This window comes from Eulemur rufifrons, chromosome 15, assembly GCF_041146395.1.
Source record: "Eulemur rufifrons isolate Redbay chromosome 15, OSU_ERuf_1, whole genome shotgun sequence".
Classification (NCBI taxonomy): domain Eukaryota; kingdom Metazoa; phylum Chordata; class Mammalia; order Primates; family Lemuridae; genus Eulemur; species Eulemur rufifrons.
Window position 1 is genome coordinate 28193061 of NC_090997.1, and position 24496 is coordinate 28217556.

Below are 24496 nucleotides of genomic sequence, written 5' to 3' on the forward strand. Positions count from 1 at the left end.
TCTCCCCAATTTAATACTTGAAATTAATACCTCAAAATAATCCTTATTTTTAATACTATTTTTCATTGGATTCATGAATAAGGTAACAAATATTTAACAGAAAATCTGCCGTGGTCTGAGACTATATTTCAAAATTTAAATTTCAGCCTTCACCTCTGAAATAGAAGTATGATACTTTTTCTCTAAAATGGGTTCAATTGTGGTTGAGTGGGTTTAGGATGACTAACTCAACTCAGTTTTCCTGGGACTTTCCTTTTTAAGAAAAAAATTAAAAGTTGTTACGTGCAGTGAAGTCACTTCGTAGTAGGCAAACTGGGATTGTTGGTTTCCCTAAGTAGATTATATACTCAAAGTTTTATTCATGGAATGAAGGAGGATGCGTCACAGAGCTACAGTTTGCATGTGATGGGAGAAACTGATTTTCTGTGTTGCAGGTTTCTGAAATGTGTGTGTGTGTGTCAGTGTGTGTGTATCTAGAGAAGGGGGATTTAGTTTCCACAGCGTAAATAAACCACACATACTTGTCAAAAATATCCTCTACCTAAAGGTGAAATTAAACTCATTTGCTGAATAAATTTTAAATATTTATCAAATGCATTGAATTAGCCCTTATCCTATCAAACATATAGCTCATATATCTGTAAGAAAATAAAAATAACACTAATTGCAGTAAACAATGGGTGTTTATATATTGCTGATAAAAATAAACATGGAAAATATCCATGTGTTAATATATCCTGTCTTTGACTGCCTGGTTTACGTATAAAAATTGAAAAGAAGAATCAATTCAGCATTTGCCCTATTTCTTTTGTTAGTGAGGATGGTGACAGGGGATGGGATATACAGACGTGCATTTGGAAGTGAACATCTATCTTCCTGTTGACAGTGAACTAATTAACTGGCACATATTAGAAAACTAAACTTGAACTGACTTTGAACCTCAATAAGCTGTGAGAGCATAATTTTGGTAAGCAAACAGTGAAATTAAGACAATGATGAAGTAGTTTCACAATGACAGTAAAAAGAAGCAAGAAAATCAAGAAAATTGTCCACAAAATGAAAAGCAATCTATTTCTTGTATCACATGTCAGTATATGTTACATCAGAAAGGAACAAATTTTGCAGTACCAGGGTTTTGTGATTTTTATTTGATTGACACAAAATACATATTCATAACAATTTTATAACCCTAACCAATTGATTTATCATTTTATGTGCCAAATATATTCAATGTTGCTTTCCTTAAACCTTTTTTATTTTATAAAGGAAGACCGATTTTGATTGCTAGTATGAAGAGGATTTTAAAACAAATCTAGTTGATCTCTTATTTTAACAGCCACCTTTTTTAGGCAAAACAATCATTTCTTTTAGTCATCCTGCTTTTCATGATGTATTAGCCATCATAAATTTCTCTTCCTTAAAGAAACTATACCACAAATGATGGTTTATATCTAGCATCGCAGCATCTATATTCCCTGGTGATTCTATTTATATTCATTTTAAGCATTTGATATTTTTAAGAAATTTTATAGAAAAATGGAAAAAATGTATTTTCCTTTATATAATGAGATATTAATAGTAGGAAAACCTCACCTTTCTCTTTCTCTTTTTCTCTCTTCTCAGTGTCTGTGTATGTTTGTGTGTGTGTGTGTGTGTGTGTGTGTATGACCATTTTACCATGTCTATAAATTCACCATTGTTCAAATGGGTTCAAAAGCATTATCTCATTTAATTCATTTCATTAGATTCTTTTTCAATAGCCTGGATAGAGTACTATTATATTCCATTATATACTTGAAATAAAGACACAAAATTTATGTGTGTTTTGTTTGTTTAAGCTCACACACCTCAATTCTCACAGGACTAGGACTTAAACCTATATACTTAGGTTTCAAATCTCATCATCTTTTACTTTATTTTTTATTTCTTCTTTATTCTTCAGGAAAAATATTATCAGCACAAATGATAGTTGACTGATACACAAGAGATATTATTATTAGAATTTTAAGTATAAAATGTTATAAATCTGATGTTCTATCGTTTTTATGACACTTCTTTCTTGCATTTACATTTCTTATTCACTTGTGCTTCTTGAGTTAGTACTAATAAATCATTAACATTTACTTATTTATAAAATATCTTATTTTACCAAGTTTAAAGAAATGTAATGATCTTTGAAAAAACAGTGGTGAATTTGCACAAATTAATGTCCAATTTCCACTTATAGTCAGAGCCTCTTGTGGAAAAATTAATATAGTAAAATCAGTAGTAAATATATTATCTAATAAAATAACATTGGCATTATTTTTACTCCAGCTCTTCTGGGTAGCACCTAAAAATAGTATCTATACAAAAAAGGTAAAATAATTAAAAATAAAACACAAAAGCTGACCTGTTTTGGTTGAGGACAAATGTAAATCTGATTTTAATGGAAAATTCTCAAGCATTTTGGGAAATAATATAAGACCATTTTTGTGGTCTCCTATTATTTTTAACATTTTTCTTAAACCACAGTAATTGTTGACAAAGCAATGACCGGACTGTATTCTGAGGAAATGTGAAAACGCAACCAACATTTTCTGAAATATAGCTATTCTCCAGCTGTTATGCTAAGAGGAGACCCAAAGTTTAAAGACAGCATCCTTGCTCTCACTGAGCTCACAGTCTAATGTGTATTTACAATCATTCCAAGAAATCTCATTCAGTGAAATTAGGGCCATGTAGAAAGATAGTATCATATACGACGGGAACAGAAAGGAAGTAGTCTACATCATAACAAAAGCTAGGAGGCAGTTTCATTCTGAATGAAGGCATGTATTTGTAGACTATATGAAATGGGAAAAGCAGTGTAGAGAGAGAAATATCATGTGCAAAACATAGACTCATGAAAGACAACGGTATGATCAAGGAACAATCAGTGATTCAGAGTAGCTTAAACAGAGAGATTTCCTTGATAATACTATGTTCTTTCATTTAACTTAATAATAATGAGCTAGCTGATGGAAGGAGTGAGAGAAAATGGATTTATAGAGACAAGTCACCATGTTTGTTATGTGTAGCTCTTGGAATTAAAAGAAGAGTAGATAGTTTTTGTCTGCTTTGTCAAAGATTAGATGTCTATATAAGGATGGTTTTATATTTGGATTTTCTGTTCTGTTCCACTGGTCTGTGTCCCTGCACTTGTGCCAATACCAGGCAGTTTTAAGAACCACAGCCTTGTAGTATAGTTTGAAGTCTGGCAAATTAATACCTCCCATTTTGTTTTTATTGCTTAAAATTGCTTTTGCTATATGGGGTCTTCTCTGATTCCATACAAAGTGTGTAATTATTTTTTCTATATCTGTGAAAAATGATGTTGGTAATTTAATAGGGATTGCACTGAATCTGTAGATCATTTTGGGTAGTATAGGCATTTTAACAATGTTGATTCTTCCGATCCACGAGCATGGTATGGTTTTCCACCTATTTACCAAAAAGTCCCAAAACAACACATGTTGGCGTGGATGCGGAGAGACAGGAACACTCATACACTGCTGGTGGGACTGCAAACTAGTGCAACCCCTGTGGAAAGCATTATGGAGATACCTTAAACAGATACAAGTAGACCTACCATTCGATCCAGCAATCCCATTATTGGGCATCTACCCAAAGGAACATAAGTCATTCTATGACAAAGACACCTGTACCCGAATGTTTATAGCAGCACAATTCACAGTTGCAAAGATGTGGAAACAACCCAAATGCCCATCAATTCATGATTGGATTAGTAAATTATGGTATATGTATACCATGGAGTATTACTCAGCTATAAGAAATAACAGTGATAGGACATCTCTTTGGTTCTCCTGGAGAGAGTTGGAACCCATTATATTAAGTGAAGTATCCCAAGAATGGAAAAACAAGCATCACATGTACTCACCAGAAAATTGGTTTCCCTGATCATCACCTAAATACACATTTGGGAATGATACCAATCAGATATCAGACTGAGGTGGAGGGTGGGGGGAGGGGATGGGTGTACGCCTACATGATGAGTGCATTGTGCACCATCTGGGGAATGGTCACGCTTGAAGGTGCTGACTCGGGGAGGGGGGTGTGAGGAGGAGATGGGTGTATAACTACATAATGAGTGCAATGCACACTGTCTGAGGAATGGACACGCCTGGAGCTCTGACTCCGGGGGATAGGCAGTACATGGGCAACATATGTAACCTGAACTTTTTACCCTCATAATAAGCTGAAATAAAAATAAAGAAAGAAAGAAAGAAGAGTAGATGGGAAACATTGGGAGGTTTTAAATAATGGAGTTGTTCTACGTGATATATGCCAAAAGCATCACATATCATAGGGATCAGAGATTCAGTGGTGCTGTATTCAGTAAGCTTTCTTTCACTAATGAGGAAAGTAGATCAGGAAGGATGCACTGCTAAGAAACCAGTTGCAAGCAGCTTGAGTTATTACTCCTATTAGCAAAAATGTTTGAAGTTCCAGGTGTCAAGAAAAATATAATAAGTTTGTTTGTCTTCTTCTCACCTTCTAGTGGTAGCCTGTATTTTTTTGGTTTATGGGTTCCTTCTGTCATTATATCACCTTCTTTATCTCTGATTGCATATGCAGCTCTTTTACACGGATCTTTATGATTACAATCAGACCTATCTGCTAATCAGGATAATCTCATCTCAAGATACTTGAGTTCATCACATTTGCAAAGTCCCTTTTGCCATGTTGGATAACATTCATGGGTTCTGGGGATTAAAATAGGGCAATTTGTAGTGCCATTATCTAGCCAACCATACTCTGAACACCCAGAAACTGTTCATGAAAGTTTATGCCCTCGTTTATTTCCCAGATAGTTGTAATACCCCTTTTTAGGTTCTTAGCTTTAGCATATATACATATATTATGGCTCTCACTTCTGTTAATTAACATTTTGGGAGAAAAGTTGCCATTTTAAGAATCTAGTCATAATATGAATTAGATGTATGTTAACAACCACACCTTTTGTGTGTGCCTGTGTGTGTCAGGGGGTACTTTCATTAATGATTTCACCTTAGTCAGGAGAGGCAAATTTTTAAATAATAACGTTTTCCTATGCCTTTTCCAGTTTCAGCATTAATGAAAATATAATGGTGTCTTTAGTTTCTGTAAGAGATTTAAAATATTTCTACATGTTTCCTTTAAATACAAGCATTTAACCATTCACAGGGATTGTGCTAATTTGGATGAATTAAGCTGTCACTTTTTATATTTTAGTTGTTTAAATTTACTTTATCCCTTAATATAAAAATTCTGCTGGAAATAAGCAAGATAAAAGATATACTTGCAACTCTTTTAGTGCTTGCTTTTGGAAATGGATAATGTTCTAAAAATCAAATTAAATTAAAACGTTTGAGAGAAGTTTAAGAATGCATCATTAAAATTTTTTTCTTAAATATTTCTATTATATATCTAGTACTAATTATTACAATCAATAGAAAACGTGGAATTCCAAAGTACTACTTGGCCTCTATTCACCAAATACCAGTAGCAGCCTCCATCCCTATTTGTGACTGCCATAAATGTCTCTAGAGATGGCCAAATATCCTCTAGAGGGCAAAATCACAATTGGTTGTTCCAGGAATCTTCTTGTTTCTGATCTTGACTGTTTGTTCTTTTCCAGAGATGTCTGTGACTCCCAGCACAAAATATAGCACTAACTACCCAGTCACTAAGCCTGAAGAAAGTGTCTCTGAGGACTGGTAAAATTGAATATTCTGGCTTGTTTATTTGGTTGTGGGTACAATTAGAAAGTGCCTTCAGCTGATTAAAATGTAGTTTATTGGGCTGAGAGGAGATGGTTTCAGTGTTTCTGTTCAATTCAGGCTTTTGTCGCCCATCATAATGTGAATTTCAGATTTGATAGTTTTGTGCATGTCTGTATAATGATATTTTGAGCATTCATAACATACTTAGCTTACTCAATCTCTCTTTTATTGACTTTTATAATTTACATAAAAACTTTATATGAGTGGTATTTTATGTCTCACATAATTTCTCCACCTTCCATCAACTGCTTGTTTTCCCAAATTCCATGCATGTCTTTAAAATGTCATATGGCCTTCTAGACTTGGTCAGAACAGCACTAACTATCCCGTTACTAAGAGAGAGGTCTCCTGTTGGTCGGTTTATGGAGTCTCTGCTCTTTCTATGCAGAAGAGCATTTCCAAACAGGTTTCATCCACTACATTGAATGTGAACTGTCTTTGCAGCAATTTTGGTGCCTTTTCTGGAAGAAGGTTAGTACTGTACAAAGACACAAAGATATCTACATTCATAGAGCTCACATTTCAGCCTAATCTAGTCTGATAGTAAAAGAAAAAGACATATGAAGAACTAAAATGTAAGCTGGGAAGCCAAGTGTCAATAGTTGTTAAGAGAAAACATAGAAAGAATAGATGACACGTATGGGCTAGAAGGAAGTACACTAGCCCTCTGCATCGATGAGTTCTGCATCCATAGATTCAACCAATCTCAGATCAAAAATATTTTTTAAAAAATTGATGGCTACATCTGTACAGAACATGAACATATTTTATTTATTATTCCCTAAAGGATATAGTATAGAAACTATTTACATAGTATTTACTTTTTATTAGGTATTATAAGTAATTTAAAGATGATTTAATATACACAGGAAGATATGCAAAGGCTATATGCAAATCGTGAACTATTTTATATAAGGGACTTGAGCATTTGTGGATTTTGGTATCCATGGATAACATTTGAGAAAATACCCACACAGAATGAAGAAGCCTATAAATCATAAATTTGGGTAAAAATATTTAAGACAAAGGCCTGAGGCAGGAGAGTTGCTATTTTAGAGCAAATCATGAGGAATATGATAACTTTGAGATTCCGGTTAAAAGCATACCAGGTCCATCCCCTGCAAAGTTTAATTATGTGAGCCTTCAAACTCAAGTGTGTGTGTGTGTGTGTGTGTGTGTGTGTGTGTTTGTATTTATGTGTCTGGCAGAGAGAGAGAGAAAGGGAAAGAGACAGAAAGAGAAAGAAAAAGAGTCAAAGACAGACATTCTCTTTAGATTTTCTATTGTTGCAACTAAAATTTAGAAACTCTTAATCCTGCCCCAATGCAAATTATACTCATATGGAATTCTAATTTGAGTTTTATTTCTTTTCAGTGTGAGTTTGCATAAGTCATTCTTGTTGAAGATAATGGCACAAAAAAAAATTTAACTAGAGGATAGGAAAAGAAGATAGCAATAAAACAGATGGTAAAGTTAAACTAGATGAGTTTTAAACTTTATTTTTTTTTGTTAGTTCTCTAATGAAGCCTTACAGGAGACTTAAAAGGATGAGACAAAACATAAAATCAATCCTTATATCTGCATCCATGAGCCAGTTCTAAAAGAAGAGAACCAAAGGAACTTTGCATAAAGTTCTAATGACATTTTCTTTGAAGGTATAGAAAACAGCAGTCAATAATTCTAAGTTATGACATTAGGAAGTTATAAAATATTTGGATAGACATAAATCATAAATTGTGGCTCTAACTATATATGTTATCTATTAAAATGAGAATAAATTTGTCAGTAAACTAATGAAATTTTAGGAAAAAAATTCTTGGATCATTGCTATAAAGCATAATAAACAGGATTTAATTACATAAAACCTATAGTTTCAAATTTATAACATGCTTAATATCAATTGTATTTTTAAATTTATTGGGTGTCATTTATTTATTTTTATAAACATGAAAATAATTACAAAAAATCTTTTTTTGTCACTAGCTCTTAATTTCTTCCATAGCTTATTCTTATGAGGTGGTTATAAGAAATCTAATACTCACTTGGGAAACAATTGTTTTATCATAAAGGCCATTTATATTATTAATATTGAGAATGCAGTTGACATTGTGAAAGTGCTTGATGAGATATTCATCATCACAATTTCAATGAGAAAGTTCAGCATCCTTATGCCACTTCAATTATAAAGAAAATGAATTAAAAATAGAGAAATTTAACTCATAATGAAGAGCATGGCTTAGAATTAATAAGGTTCTGACCTACAGGATTTTTTTTCTTCCTCCTGTTTTTTGGCCTGTTGTATATCATGTCAGCTTCCTACTCTTAATGCCACCATAGGGAATACTTTATTCTATATAGAACTTCAATTAAATGTATATTCAAAAGAAATAAATTATTTGTTCTCATTGTAATTTTAGTGTAAATCCCATTAACAAGAGTAAAACACTGTCAAATTGTTGGTTTATTTTCTTCTAGCCTATTTTATACACATCTGCACAACACAAATATCATTTTGCCACCACTGGCCATCAAAACTCTGATTAAACTTGGTTTAATCCTCATATCAACTCAGAGCCACTCCATGACTTCAAAATCCATTCTTCCCCATGTTTCTCTCTGGAGCCTTCCTTCTGTGTTCCTGTCTGTTTCAAATTGTCCCTGAGTCAAGTGGGTCACAGGCTTCAGATACTTCAATGTTTCCATCAAATCAGATATACTAGCGGGATTTCATAATAATTAAAAATTATAAAGCACTAAATGATTATGGAAATGGATGATTTTAGAAGCTACATCACCTTTTGCTATCTAACTGGCTCTCCTCCCTTGCCCTTTCTGCTGCCTAGGAAAGACTGGGCTCCTGATATATAATATTCCCTAATAGACCCTAATGTCTATAACAGTCTGGGAGGTAAAAAGCAATGGGCAGTTTCTGAGAAAGAATCCCTGGCATGCTTTATAACCTTTTCCCTATGCCAAAAAATGCATAAAATTATCTTGTTTTATTACAAATGGGTAAATACTTATATATTTAAAACCAAATTATATTTATAATGATACAGCCATTCCTCACTGAACACTTTTTTTATCTGAGCATTTTCAAAAAATCATCAATAAGCTTCCAGAACATGGCCAAAATGGATGCATCTTCTATTATATAGACATATTATAATTTTTACCTATTCTTGTTACTTACTTTGATTACTATTAATCTAAGTAAGTAACAGTATAATGAATATTTTACATGCATATTTAATATAATTTTGTTTACTTCCTTTAGGTATTTCTAGATATTGAATTATTGCAGATTGAAAAATTTTAGAGACATATTGCTAAATTGCCATTCAGAAATTATTCCAAGTCATATTTTTCTTGCATACATGTGAAAATGTTATCTCACTCTTTCTTTGTGATACAGAAGTATAAGTTATGTATACTATTGTGGTATATGATGTGAAAATATGAAATTATATACCCATATTGCCTTAAATTCATTGATTTTTGGATGAACATTTTAAAAGCGTGTTTATTTTTCATTTGCATTTTCATCTAAAGATTATCTGTAAAAATCTATTGTCTAGAATTTTTTTTTCTAGATCTGTGAAAAATGATGTTGGTATTTTTATAGGAATTGCACTGAGTCTGTAGATCACTTTGGGTAGTATAGACATTTTAACAATGTTGATTCTGCCGACCCATGAGCATGGTATGTTTTTCCATCTGTCTATGTCCTCTGCTATTTCCTTCCTCAGTGTTTTGTAGTTCTCCCTGTAGAAGTCTTTCACCTCCTTAGTTAAATATATTCCTAGATATTTTATTTTCTTTGTTGCTATTATGAAGAGTATTGAATCTTTGATTTGGTTCTCAGTTTGACTGTTTTTGGTGTATAGGAATGCTCCTGATTTCTGTACATTGTTTTTGTAATCTGAGACTTTGCTGACGTAGAAGACTGAAACAGGATCCACTCCTTTCACCTGTCACAAAAATCAACTCACGGTGGATAACAGACTTAAACCTAAGGTGTGAAACTATAAGAATTCTAGAAGAAAATGTTGGAAAAACTCTTATAGACATTGGCCTAGGCAAATAATTTATGAAGAAGACCTCAAAGGTAATCACAGCAACAATAAAAATAAATAAATGGGATCTAATCAAATTAAAAAGCTCTGCACAGCCAAGGAAACTATTACAAGAGCAAACAGACAACCTACAGAATGGGAGAAAATATTTGCATGTTACACATCCAATAAAGGGCTGATAACCATTAGAACTCAGGAAAGTTAGCATGAAAAATTCAAAGAACCCTACCAAAAAGTGGGCAAAGGACATGAACAGAAACTTTTCAAAAGAAGATAGACTAATGGCCAACAAACATATGAAAAAGTGCTCAACATCTCTTAATCATCAGGGAAATGCAAATCCAAACCACAATGAGATATCACTTATCTCCAGTGAGTATAGATTGACCTTGAATAGATTTGGAGGTATTTAAAGCAAAGAAACATATTAATTAATTATCTTAGGCAAGATAAGTTAAATAAAAAGCAATAAATATTTGAACTAAGAAATTACTGTGAAGACAGAAGGTAAGTGGATGAAAGGTTAGAAAGAGGGAGAATTGTTTGGTTTTTGACTAGAGAAAGTGGCAGAGGGTGATGTTAACTCCATTCATACAGACTGGGAAGATTAACACATAGGGAGAATTTGAGTAAACTCAGCTCAGGGCATGCAGAGTTGAGCTATCCATGAAATATTAAAGGTAAAATGTCCACTCAAACTCCTTAAAGAAGAAATCCAAGCTGAATTTAGAGCTAATAACAAAGAGATAAATTTTGAAATATCAGAATAGGTGAGATCCCCCAGACAAAAAGGGTGGCGAAGGAAGAGTTTAAAAGGAAAAGTCAAAGATAAATACCCAGAGACTGACCTGAGACAAAATAGGAATCCCATTATAGAGAATAATGTGAAAGAATTTCAAACCATAGTAGGATATATATATATATATATATACACACACACACATACACACACACACACACACACATTGGATAGTTTTTTTTTTTTTTTTTATTTCATCTTATTGTTATGGGGGATACAGAATTGCAGGTTACATATGTTGCCCATGTACCACCTTTCCCCCCAAGGGATAGTTTTTTAATAAGAAAAATCGAGATAAATTTTAAGGAAAAAAAGAAATGATAGTGTATTCTTCACATCAATATATATATGCATAGTACTTGAAAGCAGGGATTCTGTAGTCACATAGACTAGGTTTAATCTAGCTTTATCCATCCCTATCTATATATCTTACATTGGTGAAATATTCATAAGCTCAGTAGACATTTTATTTTTTTCAGAAAGTAGAATGGAATTTATGAGAAGATTAAATGAGGTAATAATCATAAATGATATGACATTATTCCAAAGCATTGCAGCTGCCAAACAAATGTTATGTTCTTATCTATATATCCTTGTATAGTAACACTGTTACATTTAGCATATGTTTGCAAAAGTACAAATATTAAAAATTTGCCCATGGTATTTTCCATAAGTTTGCTTTGCATTATTTTAAAAATATTTTATTAAATATTTCATACTGTAGTAGAGAAAATAATAAAATGAATATCATGTTCCTACCATCCTTATTTGCCAACAATATTTCTTTTAGAAGTAAAGCCTGGCAGATACACTAGAAGTTCCCTCTGTACTCTCTCTGATGTCACTTCCCCACCTGTCTCCCTATGGGCAGCTCTTCCGGTAAAGCTGGTGTATATAATTCACAAGTTTCATTTATACTTTAGTTATATATTTATGAAATAATAGAAATATGCATGTATTTATGTTTTAGAATTTTAAGTAATCATTATCACACTGTACATATATCATTCTGGAATAAGATTTTAAAATTCAGTATTTTTGAAATTTATAAGTATTAACACATGTAGCTATTGTTCAGTCATTTAACCACTCTTTACAATGCCATTGTGTGACTGTGCCATGATGAATTTATCCATTCGTCTATCTACAGGTTTTAGTTTGTTTCAGATTTGGAGTGAAAGTTCTTGTATATGTCTTTTTTAGTACATACCTGATAATTTCTCTAATAGATAACCTACAAGTGGCATTGCTGGGTTGTAGAATATGCCTTGCCATATAGTAATACACACATTCTGTATTTGTAAAGTAAGTTAAAAAATTATCCACTAAAAAAAAAGGCTATTTTATATACTCTGACAAACAACTGCTAGACTGGTTTTATTTCCCATCTAGTTTGAGAGCTTAAGGCATTAGTAACTGGGGATTTATATATAAAGAGATATATCACCAGGACTCAATTAGCTTTATACTTATTTTATAATACAAACATTGCCTAGAACACTTATTAATTTCTGTTATAAGCTAAAATTCCTATTACTAAGCTTTATATAAGTCACATTTAAATATATATATGAAGATATATTTCTTGGTTAAGACTAATAAAAGCACTTGAAATACAGACTGGCTGAATCTATTGTATTTTGAAGTGCTAAATTATGTTGTCATGTATTAAATTACTTACTCTGAATCTTCCAATTATATTGAAACACCATCCTTCATTCAGACAGTTGATGCTGAGCAGTCTACAGTGGTCAATTACTTTCTCACAGTTTTTTCCAGTAAATCCTGGCATGCAACTGTAAATACATCAGTGTAAATTAGACAAGTTGCAATTTAAATATTTTCAAAAGAAGTCTATTAACAGTCTTCCAAAAGTAATAATTCTTTGTTTAAATTAAATACAACCTATATTATCACATGATATTTTTCAGTCATTAATTTTTCCTCTCATACCTGTGTTCTTGGCCAAAAACATCAGATTTATTTACTTGGAGAGAATTAGAATAAAGTACATTTTCATTGAATGGTCTTAATAATATCTTCTGGGAATTTAAGAATAAAATCACCTTTGGCCTAAACTGATATTTAACAATAAAAGATAGGTTTTGGAAAACTACTAGAATAAATGAGACCGTTACCAACTTATGAAAAAAAAATGACAAATGAGATTTTTAATACTTAGTAGAATCATTATATACTGATGATGTGCTAGCAAGATTTAATGATGACCACATGAATTTGAGATATAGTATAGATAGTTCCAGTGGACAATAATGATCTGATGATAGCTGGACTAATTATAGAACTTTTTTTTGTTGGTTTGTTGTAATTTTTGCAGTCTTCTGCTTCTTCTTCTTTTTTTTAAGGAATCTGTACTCTAGTCTACTGCAGTTCATAAGCTATAATCTTTAAGTTGCTAAAGAACACATAGTGGTGTTCTGGCTTCCCTTGCCCACACTGTCATTAATTTGTGAGAAATATTCCTGTACCTTAAATCACATTTGGTAAACGTTCTATCATAAAACCAATGGGGAACCCAATGAAAGAATGTTTTTCTAATATTAACACCAGAGTTTTTAAGACCAAAATAACACTTCTTCTTGAGACTTTAAACTGTTACTGACATATTAATGAAATGAATTTAACCATGTATTCATTTGTATTCATTATTTTCATGCTTTTACAAGAGCACAAAATAATTTCATAAAAGAAAAGATCAAAGGCTATATTGACACAGTTTAAATGAAATAGCATCAATAAAATGCTTTCACCTTGCAGAATTGAATCGTTCCCTCTTTTATATCAGAAATGACCATCCATTTTTTTTTTGACATCTACAAGGTAACAGACGCTAGACTAATTTCTTTCACACAATTTTCTTACTTCCTCAATCAATTCTAGTAAGACTTGTATGATATATATTATTATCAGTATGTTATAAATAAAAAAATACATTCAGAGAAGTTTAGTTAGTTGCATTGGTCACATCACTTAAAATTTTTAGAGCTTAAAAATAAGCTCTAAAATAAAATTAAATTTTATTAAATAAAATTAAGTTTGGCCTAACTTCAAGTGTATTGTGCTTTTCTACTCCACAGATGAAGTCCATTAAGTGTTTGTACTCTGCTACTCCATAGATGTTAAGATATGTTTACCTTATATCTCTCATTTTGAGGAGCTACCTAGAGATCCAGAAATCACTCAAAATATCACCGTGTTTAGAAAGATTTTATTCCTATCCCTTCATACAGAGGGTAGGGTGTAGGGGAAGTACATTGGGGAAGGTGGGGGAACAGGAGAGCATTAGAATATCCTGAAACTTTGGAGAGTTGTGAATATCATGCTATCATGTTTCTATTTTCCTTTTGAGTGAAATGGATTAAATTGGCAAAGAACAGCTAAGGAGATGTGGGTACTTGGACTTATATTATTTTGTAGTATGGTTTCCAAAGAACAGGATCAGGGCTATGAATTAAATGAAGAACCAATATTCAGCCATTAACAAGAATCAGATAAAGAGGTTGCTGGATGAACATGGGGCAGCAGCAACTCTTAGAAAGTGTTTCAAACAAAGCAGGTTTTATTTACTCTAAAAAAATTGGGCCAAGGAGCTTGCACTTTTACTACATACTAAGTCAGAGGCCCTGAAATGCAATCTGTAAAATGTGGCCCAGAGAGATTTAACCCAAAGGCAAAGAAAACCTACAATGAGTTAATATTCATGTTGAGTTTCAGGCGATCAACTCCCTGCACATCCACATCCACTGATGGCTTGAAATCTAAGAGAAGCTTCCAAAACTCATCCACAAGGAAAATAACATTCTATCAATTCAGCCTGCTGTCAGGGAAACAGAAAGTTTAAATAGTGTTTTTGACATTTAAGAATGTAAAACAGAGAAAACAAAAGCAAAGAAAATACAAAAGAAAACTTTAGGATAACATAGAGCTCTTTAAGAAATTCTTTTATAGAAGTGCATAAATTGCTTTTGTTGAGATTGTCAGAGAGGCTAAGACCTAACTCACTTCAGCTGCCCTAGATGTCCAGTAGCCATTTTAGTTAAAAATGTCAATTGTTTTAATACAGGGAGAGAGGAAAGAAATGCCTTTCAGATCACCATGTTTCTAGAATATTCAATCTATAGCTATGTTTATACAAAAACTATTCTGAGACTAGAGGTTAAGAGAAACCTAATGATTGTAAAAAGATGTTTGAGATGTCATTTTACTGGTAAAAAGGGAGACGACATATAAAAAAAACAGAGAGGATCTGAGAAGATACATGTAAGGGGAGAAAAGAAAGATAACAGAAATAAAATACTTTAGTGGAAAAGCTAGGAGAGAAGAAAACATACGTTTATCTTCTCCCTTTTTTCTTCTTCTTGAAATGATTTCCTGTAACTGACTTAAATGTCTCTCCATTATTGGGTTGCATTTTGTCAATAAGGCCACATTCTTCAGATAATTAGCTTTACTCTATTTCTTGGACATACTATCTCAAACTTTGTTCAATAATCTATACAATGCACACTACTGATTTTAATAAGAAGTCTTATGCTCTGTTGGGTACATAGCATTTAACAGAGTAGTGACAGCAATACCAGAACAAAATCCCATCACTAGCAATTTAATAATCATATTATGTGATACAAAAGCACTGGTACTCATACCAGTACCAGTCTATTTTTAATTCTCTAACTTTAAAAGTTAGAGAATTCATAAATTAAAATAAAAATCAGTGAAACAATATTTACCATATCTTAAATACAAGTTTTTTAAAGGTATTTTTCAAAATATCAAAGAAAAACCATAAATTTAATAAAATTAAAATTATTTTTTATGATATCAAAAGATTTTATTTTATTTCAGCATATTACAGTGGCACAAATGTTTAGGCTACATACATTGCCCCACCCAAGTTAGAGCTTCAAGTGTGTCCATCCCCCCAGATAGTGCACACCGTACCCATTAGGTATGAATATACCAGGCCCCTCCTCCTGCCTCCACTTGGCTGACACCCGATGAATGTTGCTACCATATGTGCACATATGTGTTGATCAGTTAGTACCAATTTTATGGTGAATACAGGTGGTGCTTGTTTTTCCATGCTTGTGAAACTTCACTTAGTAGAATGGGCTCCAGCTCCAAAACCTAGGCTCAATCAGGAAGAAATTCCTGAAGAGATCAATATCAAGTACCAAAATTGAAACAGCAATAAAAAAACCTTCCTTAAAAAAAAAAAAAAAAAAAAAAGTCCTGGACCAAATGATTTCACACTTGAATTTTATCAGACTTACAAAGAACTGGTGACTATCCTGCAGAAATTATTTCACAATATCGAGAAGGAAGGAATCCTCTCTAACATGTTTTATGAAGTCAACATCACCCCAATATCAAAACCAGGAAAGGAATCAGCAAACAAAACAAAACAAAACAAAACTACAGACCCATATTCCTTTGAATATAGATGCAAAAATTCCCAATAAAATCCTAGCAAACCGAATTCAGGTGCTTATCAAAAAATAATCCATCACTACCAAGTGGGCTTCATCCCAGAGATGCAGGGATGGTTCAACATATGGAAATCCATTAATATAAATGTAATTCACCACATAAACAGAAGCAAAAACAAAGACCACATGATTCTCTCAATAGATGCAGAAAAAGCACTTGACAAAATTCAGCACCCTTTTATGATAGGAATGCTTAACAAAATAGGCATAGATGGGACTCACCTGAAAATGATAAAAGCCATATATGAGAAACCCACAACCAACATCATGGTGAATGGGGAAAAATTGAAAGCATTCCTACTTAGAACTGGAACCAGACAAGGTTGCCTTCTATCACCACTTCTATTCAACACAGTTCTGGAAGTTCTAGCCAGAGCAATCAGACAAGAGAAGGAAATCAAGGGCATCTAATTGGGGCAGAAGAGGTCAAACTATTGCTCTTTGTTGATGATATGATCTTATATCTAGAAAACCCCAGAGATTCTGCCACGAGACTACTAGAATTGTCAAACAAATACAGAAAAGTTTCAGGTTAAAATGAAAAATTCAATGTACATTATTTTACTAACAAAATATCAGTGAAAATTATTAATGCATTAAAATAATGAAGTAACCATTTCATAAAACAACAACAATACAGAAAATTGGAAAATTTTTAAAAAGATCTTGCATCAAAGACAGTATATCAACAGTGTCACTCTTGGAAGTTATTCTTGCTTAAAGTTTTCCAGCTGCGGAAATAGCTCTTTCAAACTCTATACTATTCTAGGAAATGGAAAAGAGATAGTTATAAACTAAACCCAAATAGTTTTTTCTGGCCCTCTTATCTTGAAATACTATCATCACTTGTTTGAACACTTGGAAGAGGAGTTTGGTATACATTTTTTTCAGTGCCTGAACTATTTATTCTATTTGTAAGTTTTGTAATTTTTGAGTTATAAAATAAATCTCAAATGAGGCATTGAATTTTACCTTTGTCTTTGGTTTCATGGTATACAGATGGATATTTTGACATAGAGTTACTTTTGTCAATTTCAACACTATCCTGTACCTATTCCACTTCTTGGGGAAAAAGTTTAAAGTAAATTAGGACTTAGTCTTAGAATAGAAGCATTGCAATACTACTACATGCAAAATATTATGATTTATATGGGCACAGACCAATGTCTAGACTTATGAAGTATTCATTTCTTCAGTTTATCTTTTTGGCATATACTGAGCAACTAGGTCACTGTCTGGATCTCAAGACACAAATGATTCATATTTCATAACTCTTTAAACCTAAAGTTTTTGGACACAAACATCTATATTTGATAATTAAAATGAGTATAATATACTTCTATCCTAGAATATAGAAAGGCAGTATTGAAACTATTAAAACAGGAAAATTCCTGCCTTAATTAGGTTATGGCAGTGGGAGATAAAATTGTAAACACCTAAAAATATAATGACAAATGATGATAGGTGCTATTACATAAAGTAATTAATTAATTAATTAAAACAAAGTAAAAGTGGAGAAAATAATAGAGAAAGGCTATTTTAGGAACATCTGTCAGGATCAACAGGAAAGACAAGTTTGAGGAGATGATATTCGAGCAAATCCCTAAATGAAGGGAACATTGAGCTACCGTAATTTCTAGGAAAAGTATACTAAGAAACAGGACCAGCAAATACAAAGGACTGAAGCAGGTGTTACTTGATGTATTCAAGAAATATCTTAAAGACCAAAGTGATGGTTGGTGAATAATCAAAGGGAATATAGCAGGAGATGGTAACTGAGAGATAGGCTGGAGAAAAGATAGCTCACCTTGTAAATATTCCAAACATTTTAGATTTTTCAAAAATGTTACAGGAACCCATTGAATGACAGTGGCAGAGGAGTAAGATGATATTAAAATATACACATTCTTAGTTGTGGAAAAGAGATGATAAGGAAGCAAATCACTTTAAATTATCTTTAGCTGTAGCTTTTATCACCTAAGATAATGGCAATTCTGTCTTCTGAATAGGCCAGGGATTTTGCTTTGGGTACTCCCTCTGCCATGAACACTCTTCCTCAAGGTAGCTTCACGTTCCCTCACTTCATTCAAATCTCTGACAAAATATTAGCTTTTTCAATGAGGCTTTCATTCACTTAACATAAACTTGAATGAAGACGCAAAACGATGAAGTCAAGAGAGAGGCTACTGAACTGTTCCGGATGAGAATGTGGCTTGAACAAAGGTGCTAACCTTCACAAGGATGAAAGTGTTCATATCCATGATATAATAAACATGGGAGAGTTTAAAGGATTTGTTGATGGATGAGAAGTGGGTTGAGAGAGAGAAGACGAAATCAAAGATAAGTCTAAATCAAAGACAAGTCTTTGAAATGCTATATTAAATACAAATGAAAGTGGACAAATATTTACCTGATAGGATGTAGAATTAAACAGGTTTGGTGTTTTCAGGTTAATAGAACATAGGAAAAGAGAGAGAAGAATTTGATATTGGATGTAGAAGTGTGCTCTGAACAAGGAAAATGAGGATCTGCAACTGGTGATGGACAGAGAAAGGCCAGTGCAGTCTTATAATTGGAGGTGCCTGTTGGTTGTAGATATAATTATAAAATTGTTGCATTAGAGTACATGAGTGAGTGAGTTTGAAATACATGAAGTGATGATCTGAGAGTGGAAGTATTTAGATTAAGGTACTGCAAGTGTGCAATTACAGGTCATGAAAAATTATAGGTTATAACCATAGGAGATGGACTCAGGTGAGGAAGAGGGGTAAATTTATAAAATAATTGTCAAAGGATTTGAACAATTACCATGAGTGGATTTTGTAGATGGATATAAAAGTCATCAAGAAATATGACCAAAGTGGTGATAAAGAAAAGGTCAGCAAGCTAGATACTAAAACCTTTAGTGGAGGATGGGTAGGAAATGAGAGACAAGAAGATGCTAGAAAAGGGGAAGGGGAGGGAGAAACAGAGAATCAGAGGGAGAATGGTATAGCTACTGGCTACAGTTCTCAAGAGGAGGGAGAAAAAATGGCCTGGATATGGCACAATGGCAAGGTTATCTAAACACTTCATCACCTGTGGTACACAGGTGTGGAAGAATGAACAGTGATCACCTAAGACCACCTACGGGAAAAGCAGTACTAAGGTTTCTGTTAGAAAAAGAAAGAAAGCATAGGAAAAAAATATTGTAGATATTGAAAATTTTGCTAGTGAAAAAATGAGATTCAGAGGAAAAAGTGGAAGAGTACTGAATATCAAGAAATATTGGAGTTGTACAGAGCATTATCAGGCTAAAATTTCTTTAATCAGGTATGCCCTGGGAGACTTAGAGATTACATGACATTAATGCAACCTTTATGTGAATATGTCTGTACTAGTTTCTTCTGTGTTTTATTGTTTGTTATTCATAGGAAACTTAATACTTCTAGGACTAATGGAAGAAAGGTTATACTGATGGGTTATGTTCTCAAAATAAGGCACATAGGAGGCCAGCTTAGAGGATGTGTCCTGTTATCTATAACAGTCCCTGAAATATAAAATTATAATAACAGCAGCAGAAGCTGCTCTTGGTGAAGAAATTTCAATAATTTCCTAGATATTTTTAACAGTAATATAGTTTATAACCAGAATATTAAGTTAAAAAATCTTATATTTAAACTTTAATAAACTTTTTTCTATGTTAAATTTTAGAATGATTTATTCAAAAGTTAGCCATATAAATGTGGCTATTGATTTCAAATAAAGAAAAATGTAGTAGCCTAGATTTTGAGATAATTAACTTCAAAAGATTATGGCTTCTAGTGAGTTGAAAATTATTGAGTGACCAAGTAAAAGTGTTTCATTAGTTAATAAATTCCTAACCCAAATATATGATTGCTATTTTAAAAAGTATTTCTCAAAACTAATACAAAAAATATAACTTTATTAGATGTTAAAAGAAAATATGTTGACCTATGCATTTCTGTGGATGCAGCGTTCGATTTCAAAGTCACAGTGCATACTTAATTAGCTTTACTTGTGACATAAACTGAAAACTCTAACTCTACCTATGGCTGACATGGTGAGACTAATAACAATCTTAATGAAATGCTGAAACTGACTTGAGATAAAAAGGTATGTTAATGCATTGAATTGACACTTAAGCAGTGTAAACTATAATAAATGCAACTCAAGGAGTAAGAAACAAACAAAAAACCAATAAAGTGAGAAAAAAAAAAGAATATAACTATTCCATGAAATATCTCAGTACTTGAGTGAAGAAAATAAAAGGCTTAGAAAGCAAAAAGCTGTGTATCACATTTCTGATATTTAAAGACATAGTATTTGTATTGTTCTAGTATCTAGTTTATGACATCTTTTATAAAGATGACTCCCAATAAATTTTGTTAAATAATTGATTTTCAGATTTGTAAAACTGTTGTATGAAAAAGACACCAGATAGTTTAATTAAAATTTATATCCTGATTCACATTTCCTCATTTTGCCCTAATATTCAAAATGTGATCATCTTGACAGATAGAAAGCACTACAGTCATTGCATTCAGTAAATATTAGATTAAGTGAGCTTGTGTGTGTGGATGTGTGTGTCTAAAATGGCAGCATTAGCAGTGTAGTTCATGATAGTCTTCAAAGCTGGTATGTGGTCTTGGAGTATGAACACTTCCCACTCTAGTATATAGTAGAGAACTCAGAACTCTCTGTGAGAGGTCCTGATGTCCTTCCCTCCACTAACCTCTCACTTCCACCCATAGAAACCTACATTGGAGCTGTGTCCTACAGTGCCGTGGACACTGCCACCTGTATATATGAGGCACACATAGTCCTACAGCCTTAGCGCTGCCTGTGGAGGAATTTATAAAGGCTGCCCATTAAGCTCTGTGAGTGCCTGACAAGACCCCACACTATTAGCTCAACACTCACAGTCGACCCACCAAACAACTTTGAGGCCATCAAAGCTAATTTCTTATCACCATTTACTTTAGACACTCAAGAAGCCAGAGGTTTCCAGGTCATTCCTCATGTGAATTGGTTCCCCCAAGCAACTCAGTACGTGTATTTCATTTTCCTCTTAGGAAATGTCTTCTTTTTGACTGTACTTTCTCAAGTGGTGATTACTCTCTCTCCTTCAACCCTCACAGTTCAGTGTCTGAATGTTGTGTAGGTGTCCTCGTTTTTTCCTCATTGTGGCTTCCAAATTATTCTCTTGTTCACCTCCTTAAAAATCTTATTTATTTGAAGATTATGCCTTCAAACCATGCATCACATACCTCCTTCTTGTTGTAGACAGAGCAAACCCTCTTGAACATTCCCTCCAATTCCAATTCTTTTACATTTAACAACTGGCTCATTATATCTTTCTCTAACACAATTCCAGTGTTAGTTATTTTTTCCAGCTTTATTGACAAATATTGTATACATTTAAGGTAAACAACGTGATAATTTCATGTGTGTATATATTGTGAAATGGTTACTACAATCAAGTTAGTTGACATAGCTGTCACCTTGATTAGTTATTTCTATGTGTGGTAAGAACAATTAAGATCTATTTTCTTAGCAAATTTCAAGTATACAGCACAGTATTATTAACTATAATCACCATGCTATACTTAGATCCCTGGAGTTTATCCATCTTATAACTGAAAGCTTGTATTATCTTTGACCATCTCCCCATTTCCCTTGTCTCCAAATCCCTGGAAACCACTAGGGGGTTTCTATGAGTTAGACTTTTTTAGATTCCACATATAAGTGAGATCATACAGTATTTATCTTTCTCTGCCTGACTTATTTCATTTAGCATAACACCCTCAAGATTCATCCATGTTGTCACAAATGATAGAATTTCCTTCTTTTTATGGATGGATAGTATTCCATACACACACATACACACATACGCCACATTTAAAAAAAAAGCCAAGTCATGGAGCCAACCTAAGTGTCTCTCTTAGTTACTTCAATATCTGCATAATTATCTATTTATAACACTAGCTTCTCAGAGGCAGATATTGTCTAAACTCAAAGACCTGAGTCTTCACCCTAACTTTACAATCTACTCCCACTCTAGTATTCTATCAATATGTACTGCCATCATACATAACTATATGATCTTCATTATCTTAACTTCCATAATCTTAATTTCAAATATTGCATATTCTACCTACAACCTAATTTCCCTTTCCAATTTACACCTTCTAGGCCTTCCCTTCCCCCCAACAATTCTCAATCCCACAGTCCAACTCTTCACCACACTACCAACTCTTCAATGTCTCTCATCCCCATCACATCCTCATTTCCTTATTTACCTGAATTATATTACATGGCTCATTTCTCTAATCAATTCTTGCATATAGTCTTAAATCACTTGCTTTCTTCCCTGTATTTCTATAGACTGCTCAAGACCCAATTCTAATTTAATTCAACACCCAAGACACTGCATATGAGTAACTACATGAGGTTTGAGGATGGCACACATTACTGTAGAGCAAACTTAACTTAAAAGCATGTTCACTAACTCTACGGAGATGCTTACTACTGCATTATCAGTAATACTATAATTTCCTCCTACTCATCTGGATAGCTATTTCATACCTTCTCATCTCATTTTGCTTTTTATTTCACTTGAGGAATAGAGCAATCAGAAGAAATTTTCCAGATGATTCAGAAACCACACATCCAAAGCAACCTATATCAGTATAAATATTCCCCTTTTCCTCCTATTGTAATTCACTTAATGTCTGTCAAATTTCTCTATTTGTTCACTGTATTACAACCCATCTCTACTACTATTTAGAAGTGACCTATTTTCAACGTCCCTCATCTACCAGATTATTACTCTATATTTTTGCTACCCCTTATAGGAAAAGCCCATTTCTTTTCTCCCATTCACTCATGAACTAGTTCTAGTCAATTTTCCCCCACTCTTCTGTCAAACTGCTCTTTTCAAGGAAACCATTATCTCCAATTGCCAATTGTAAAGATCAATTCTCAGTTTCCTCTGAGTCACATATTTTGAGATAGTCTAACATTGCCTTCATATTTTTAAAATATTTTATAACTTCTCTAATGATCCTCTGCATTTTTCTTATCTTAACTTACTCCTATTTTTAGTCTCATATTCTAATCACTTAACTTTTTAAAATATGAGTGCCCAAGGTCTTAGCATAAAAACCTCTCACTTTACTGTCTTTACTTACTCTGAGGTCATTTCATTTAATTTCCTGGTTTTAAATGTTATGTCTATGTCATTGGCTTCCAAATATGTATATATATTTCTGATGTCTCCTCTAAAAAGGAAATACACTTGAATGCCTACCTCAGTAACTCCACGTGGCTATATTAGGGGTCTTACCTAACATGTCCAAAACTGACTTCTTGTTTCCCACCCCTTCCAACCATGCTTCTCTTCCTACAGATTTTCCCATTTTAGAAATGGTTTTAGAAAACCATTTAGGTTTCTTTTCCAGACTTTTAATTGAACAAACAACCTTAGATTTATCTTTGACTTCTTTTTATCTCTTGCCTCATATCCAGTTCTTCAACAAAACATTGAATTATTCTTAGGAATATATTTCAAATCTGATTCTTGATTACCATCACCACAAGTCACTTTGGTGGCAGTGTCAATCACCATCATCTCTAGGCTATGTAGTCATAGTAGCTTCCTAGCTGATCTCCCAGTTTCTTCCCTTGGGATTTTATATCAGCAGTCTATTCAATGAAAGGAAGTCAGAGTGAGCCTTTAAAATAGTATCTGCCTACTAGAATGTAAGTTTCTTATGGAAAGAGCTCTTTTATACTTTTAATTTTTTTTTCTATTTTCTACTTCTGTAGAAGAGGTTCACTTACAGTAGAAAAGTTTCTGAAAAAGTAGGCATTCAATAAATATTCATTAAATTAATGGATAAATTAGTCATTTTATGTTACATTCCAAGTCACGACCTTCCATTTCGATCATTAAGATCCAAAATACTTGTTATAAACAAATTAAATAGTGAATTAAATAAATTAGTTGGAAAATGTTCTATATATAACCTAGTAAAAGGTTCTAGAGATATAGAAATGAATAAAATATAGTCATTCTTTTGAGTATATTACAGTAGAATAAACTTTTGTTGTAACTCAGAATTATTGTACATAGAGTAGTCAATCATATTACAGAAATATTTTGTTTTCTTTGGTAGATAATACGGGGTGAGCATTAAAACTGCTAAATGACAAAAAAAATAAACATTTAAAATGTGTAATACAAATGAAATCAGTGGTTTGCAGAGAGTTCCATTGTATTTACTTTGAAAATATTCAGTTGCA

The 24496-nt window shown here is 32.9% G+C and overlaps 1 protein-coding gene across 1 annotated transcript in view; it reads right to left on the reverse strand.

Moving 5' to 3' along the window:
* The window catches only part of EYS (eyes shut homolog), a 1462097-nt gene that overhangs the window by 1335013 nt on the left and 102588 nt on the right, over positions 1-24496 (reverse strand). Inside the window, 1 exon segment of the mRNA XM_069488330.1 lies at positions 12361-12475. Coding sequence (XP_069344431.1) covers positions 12361-12475 — 115 coding nt within the window.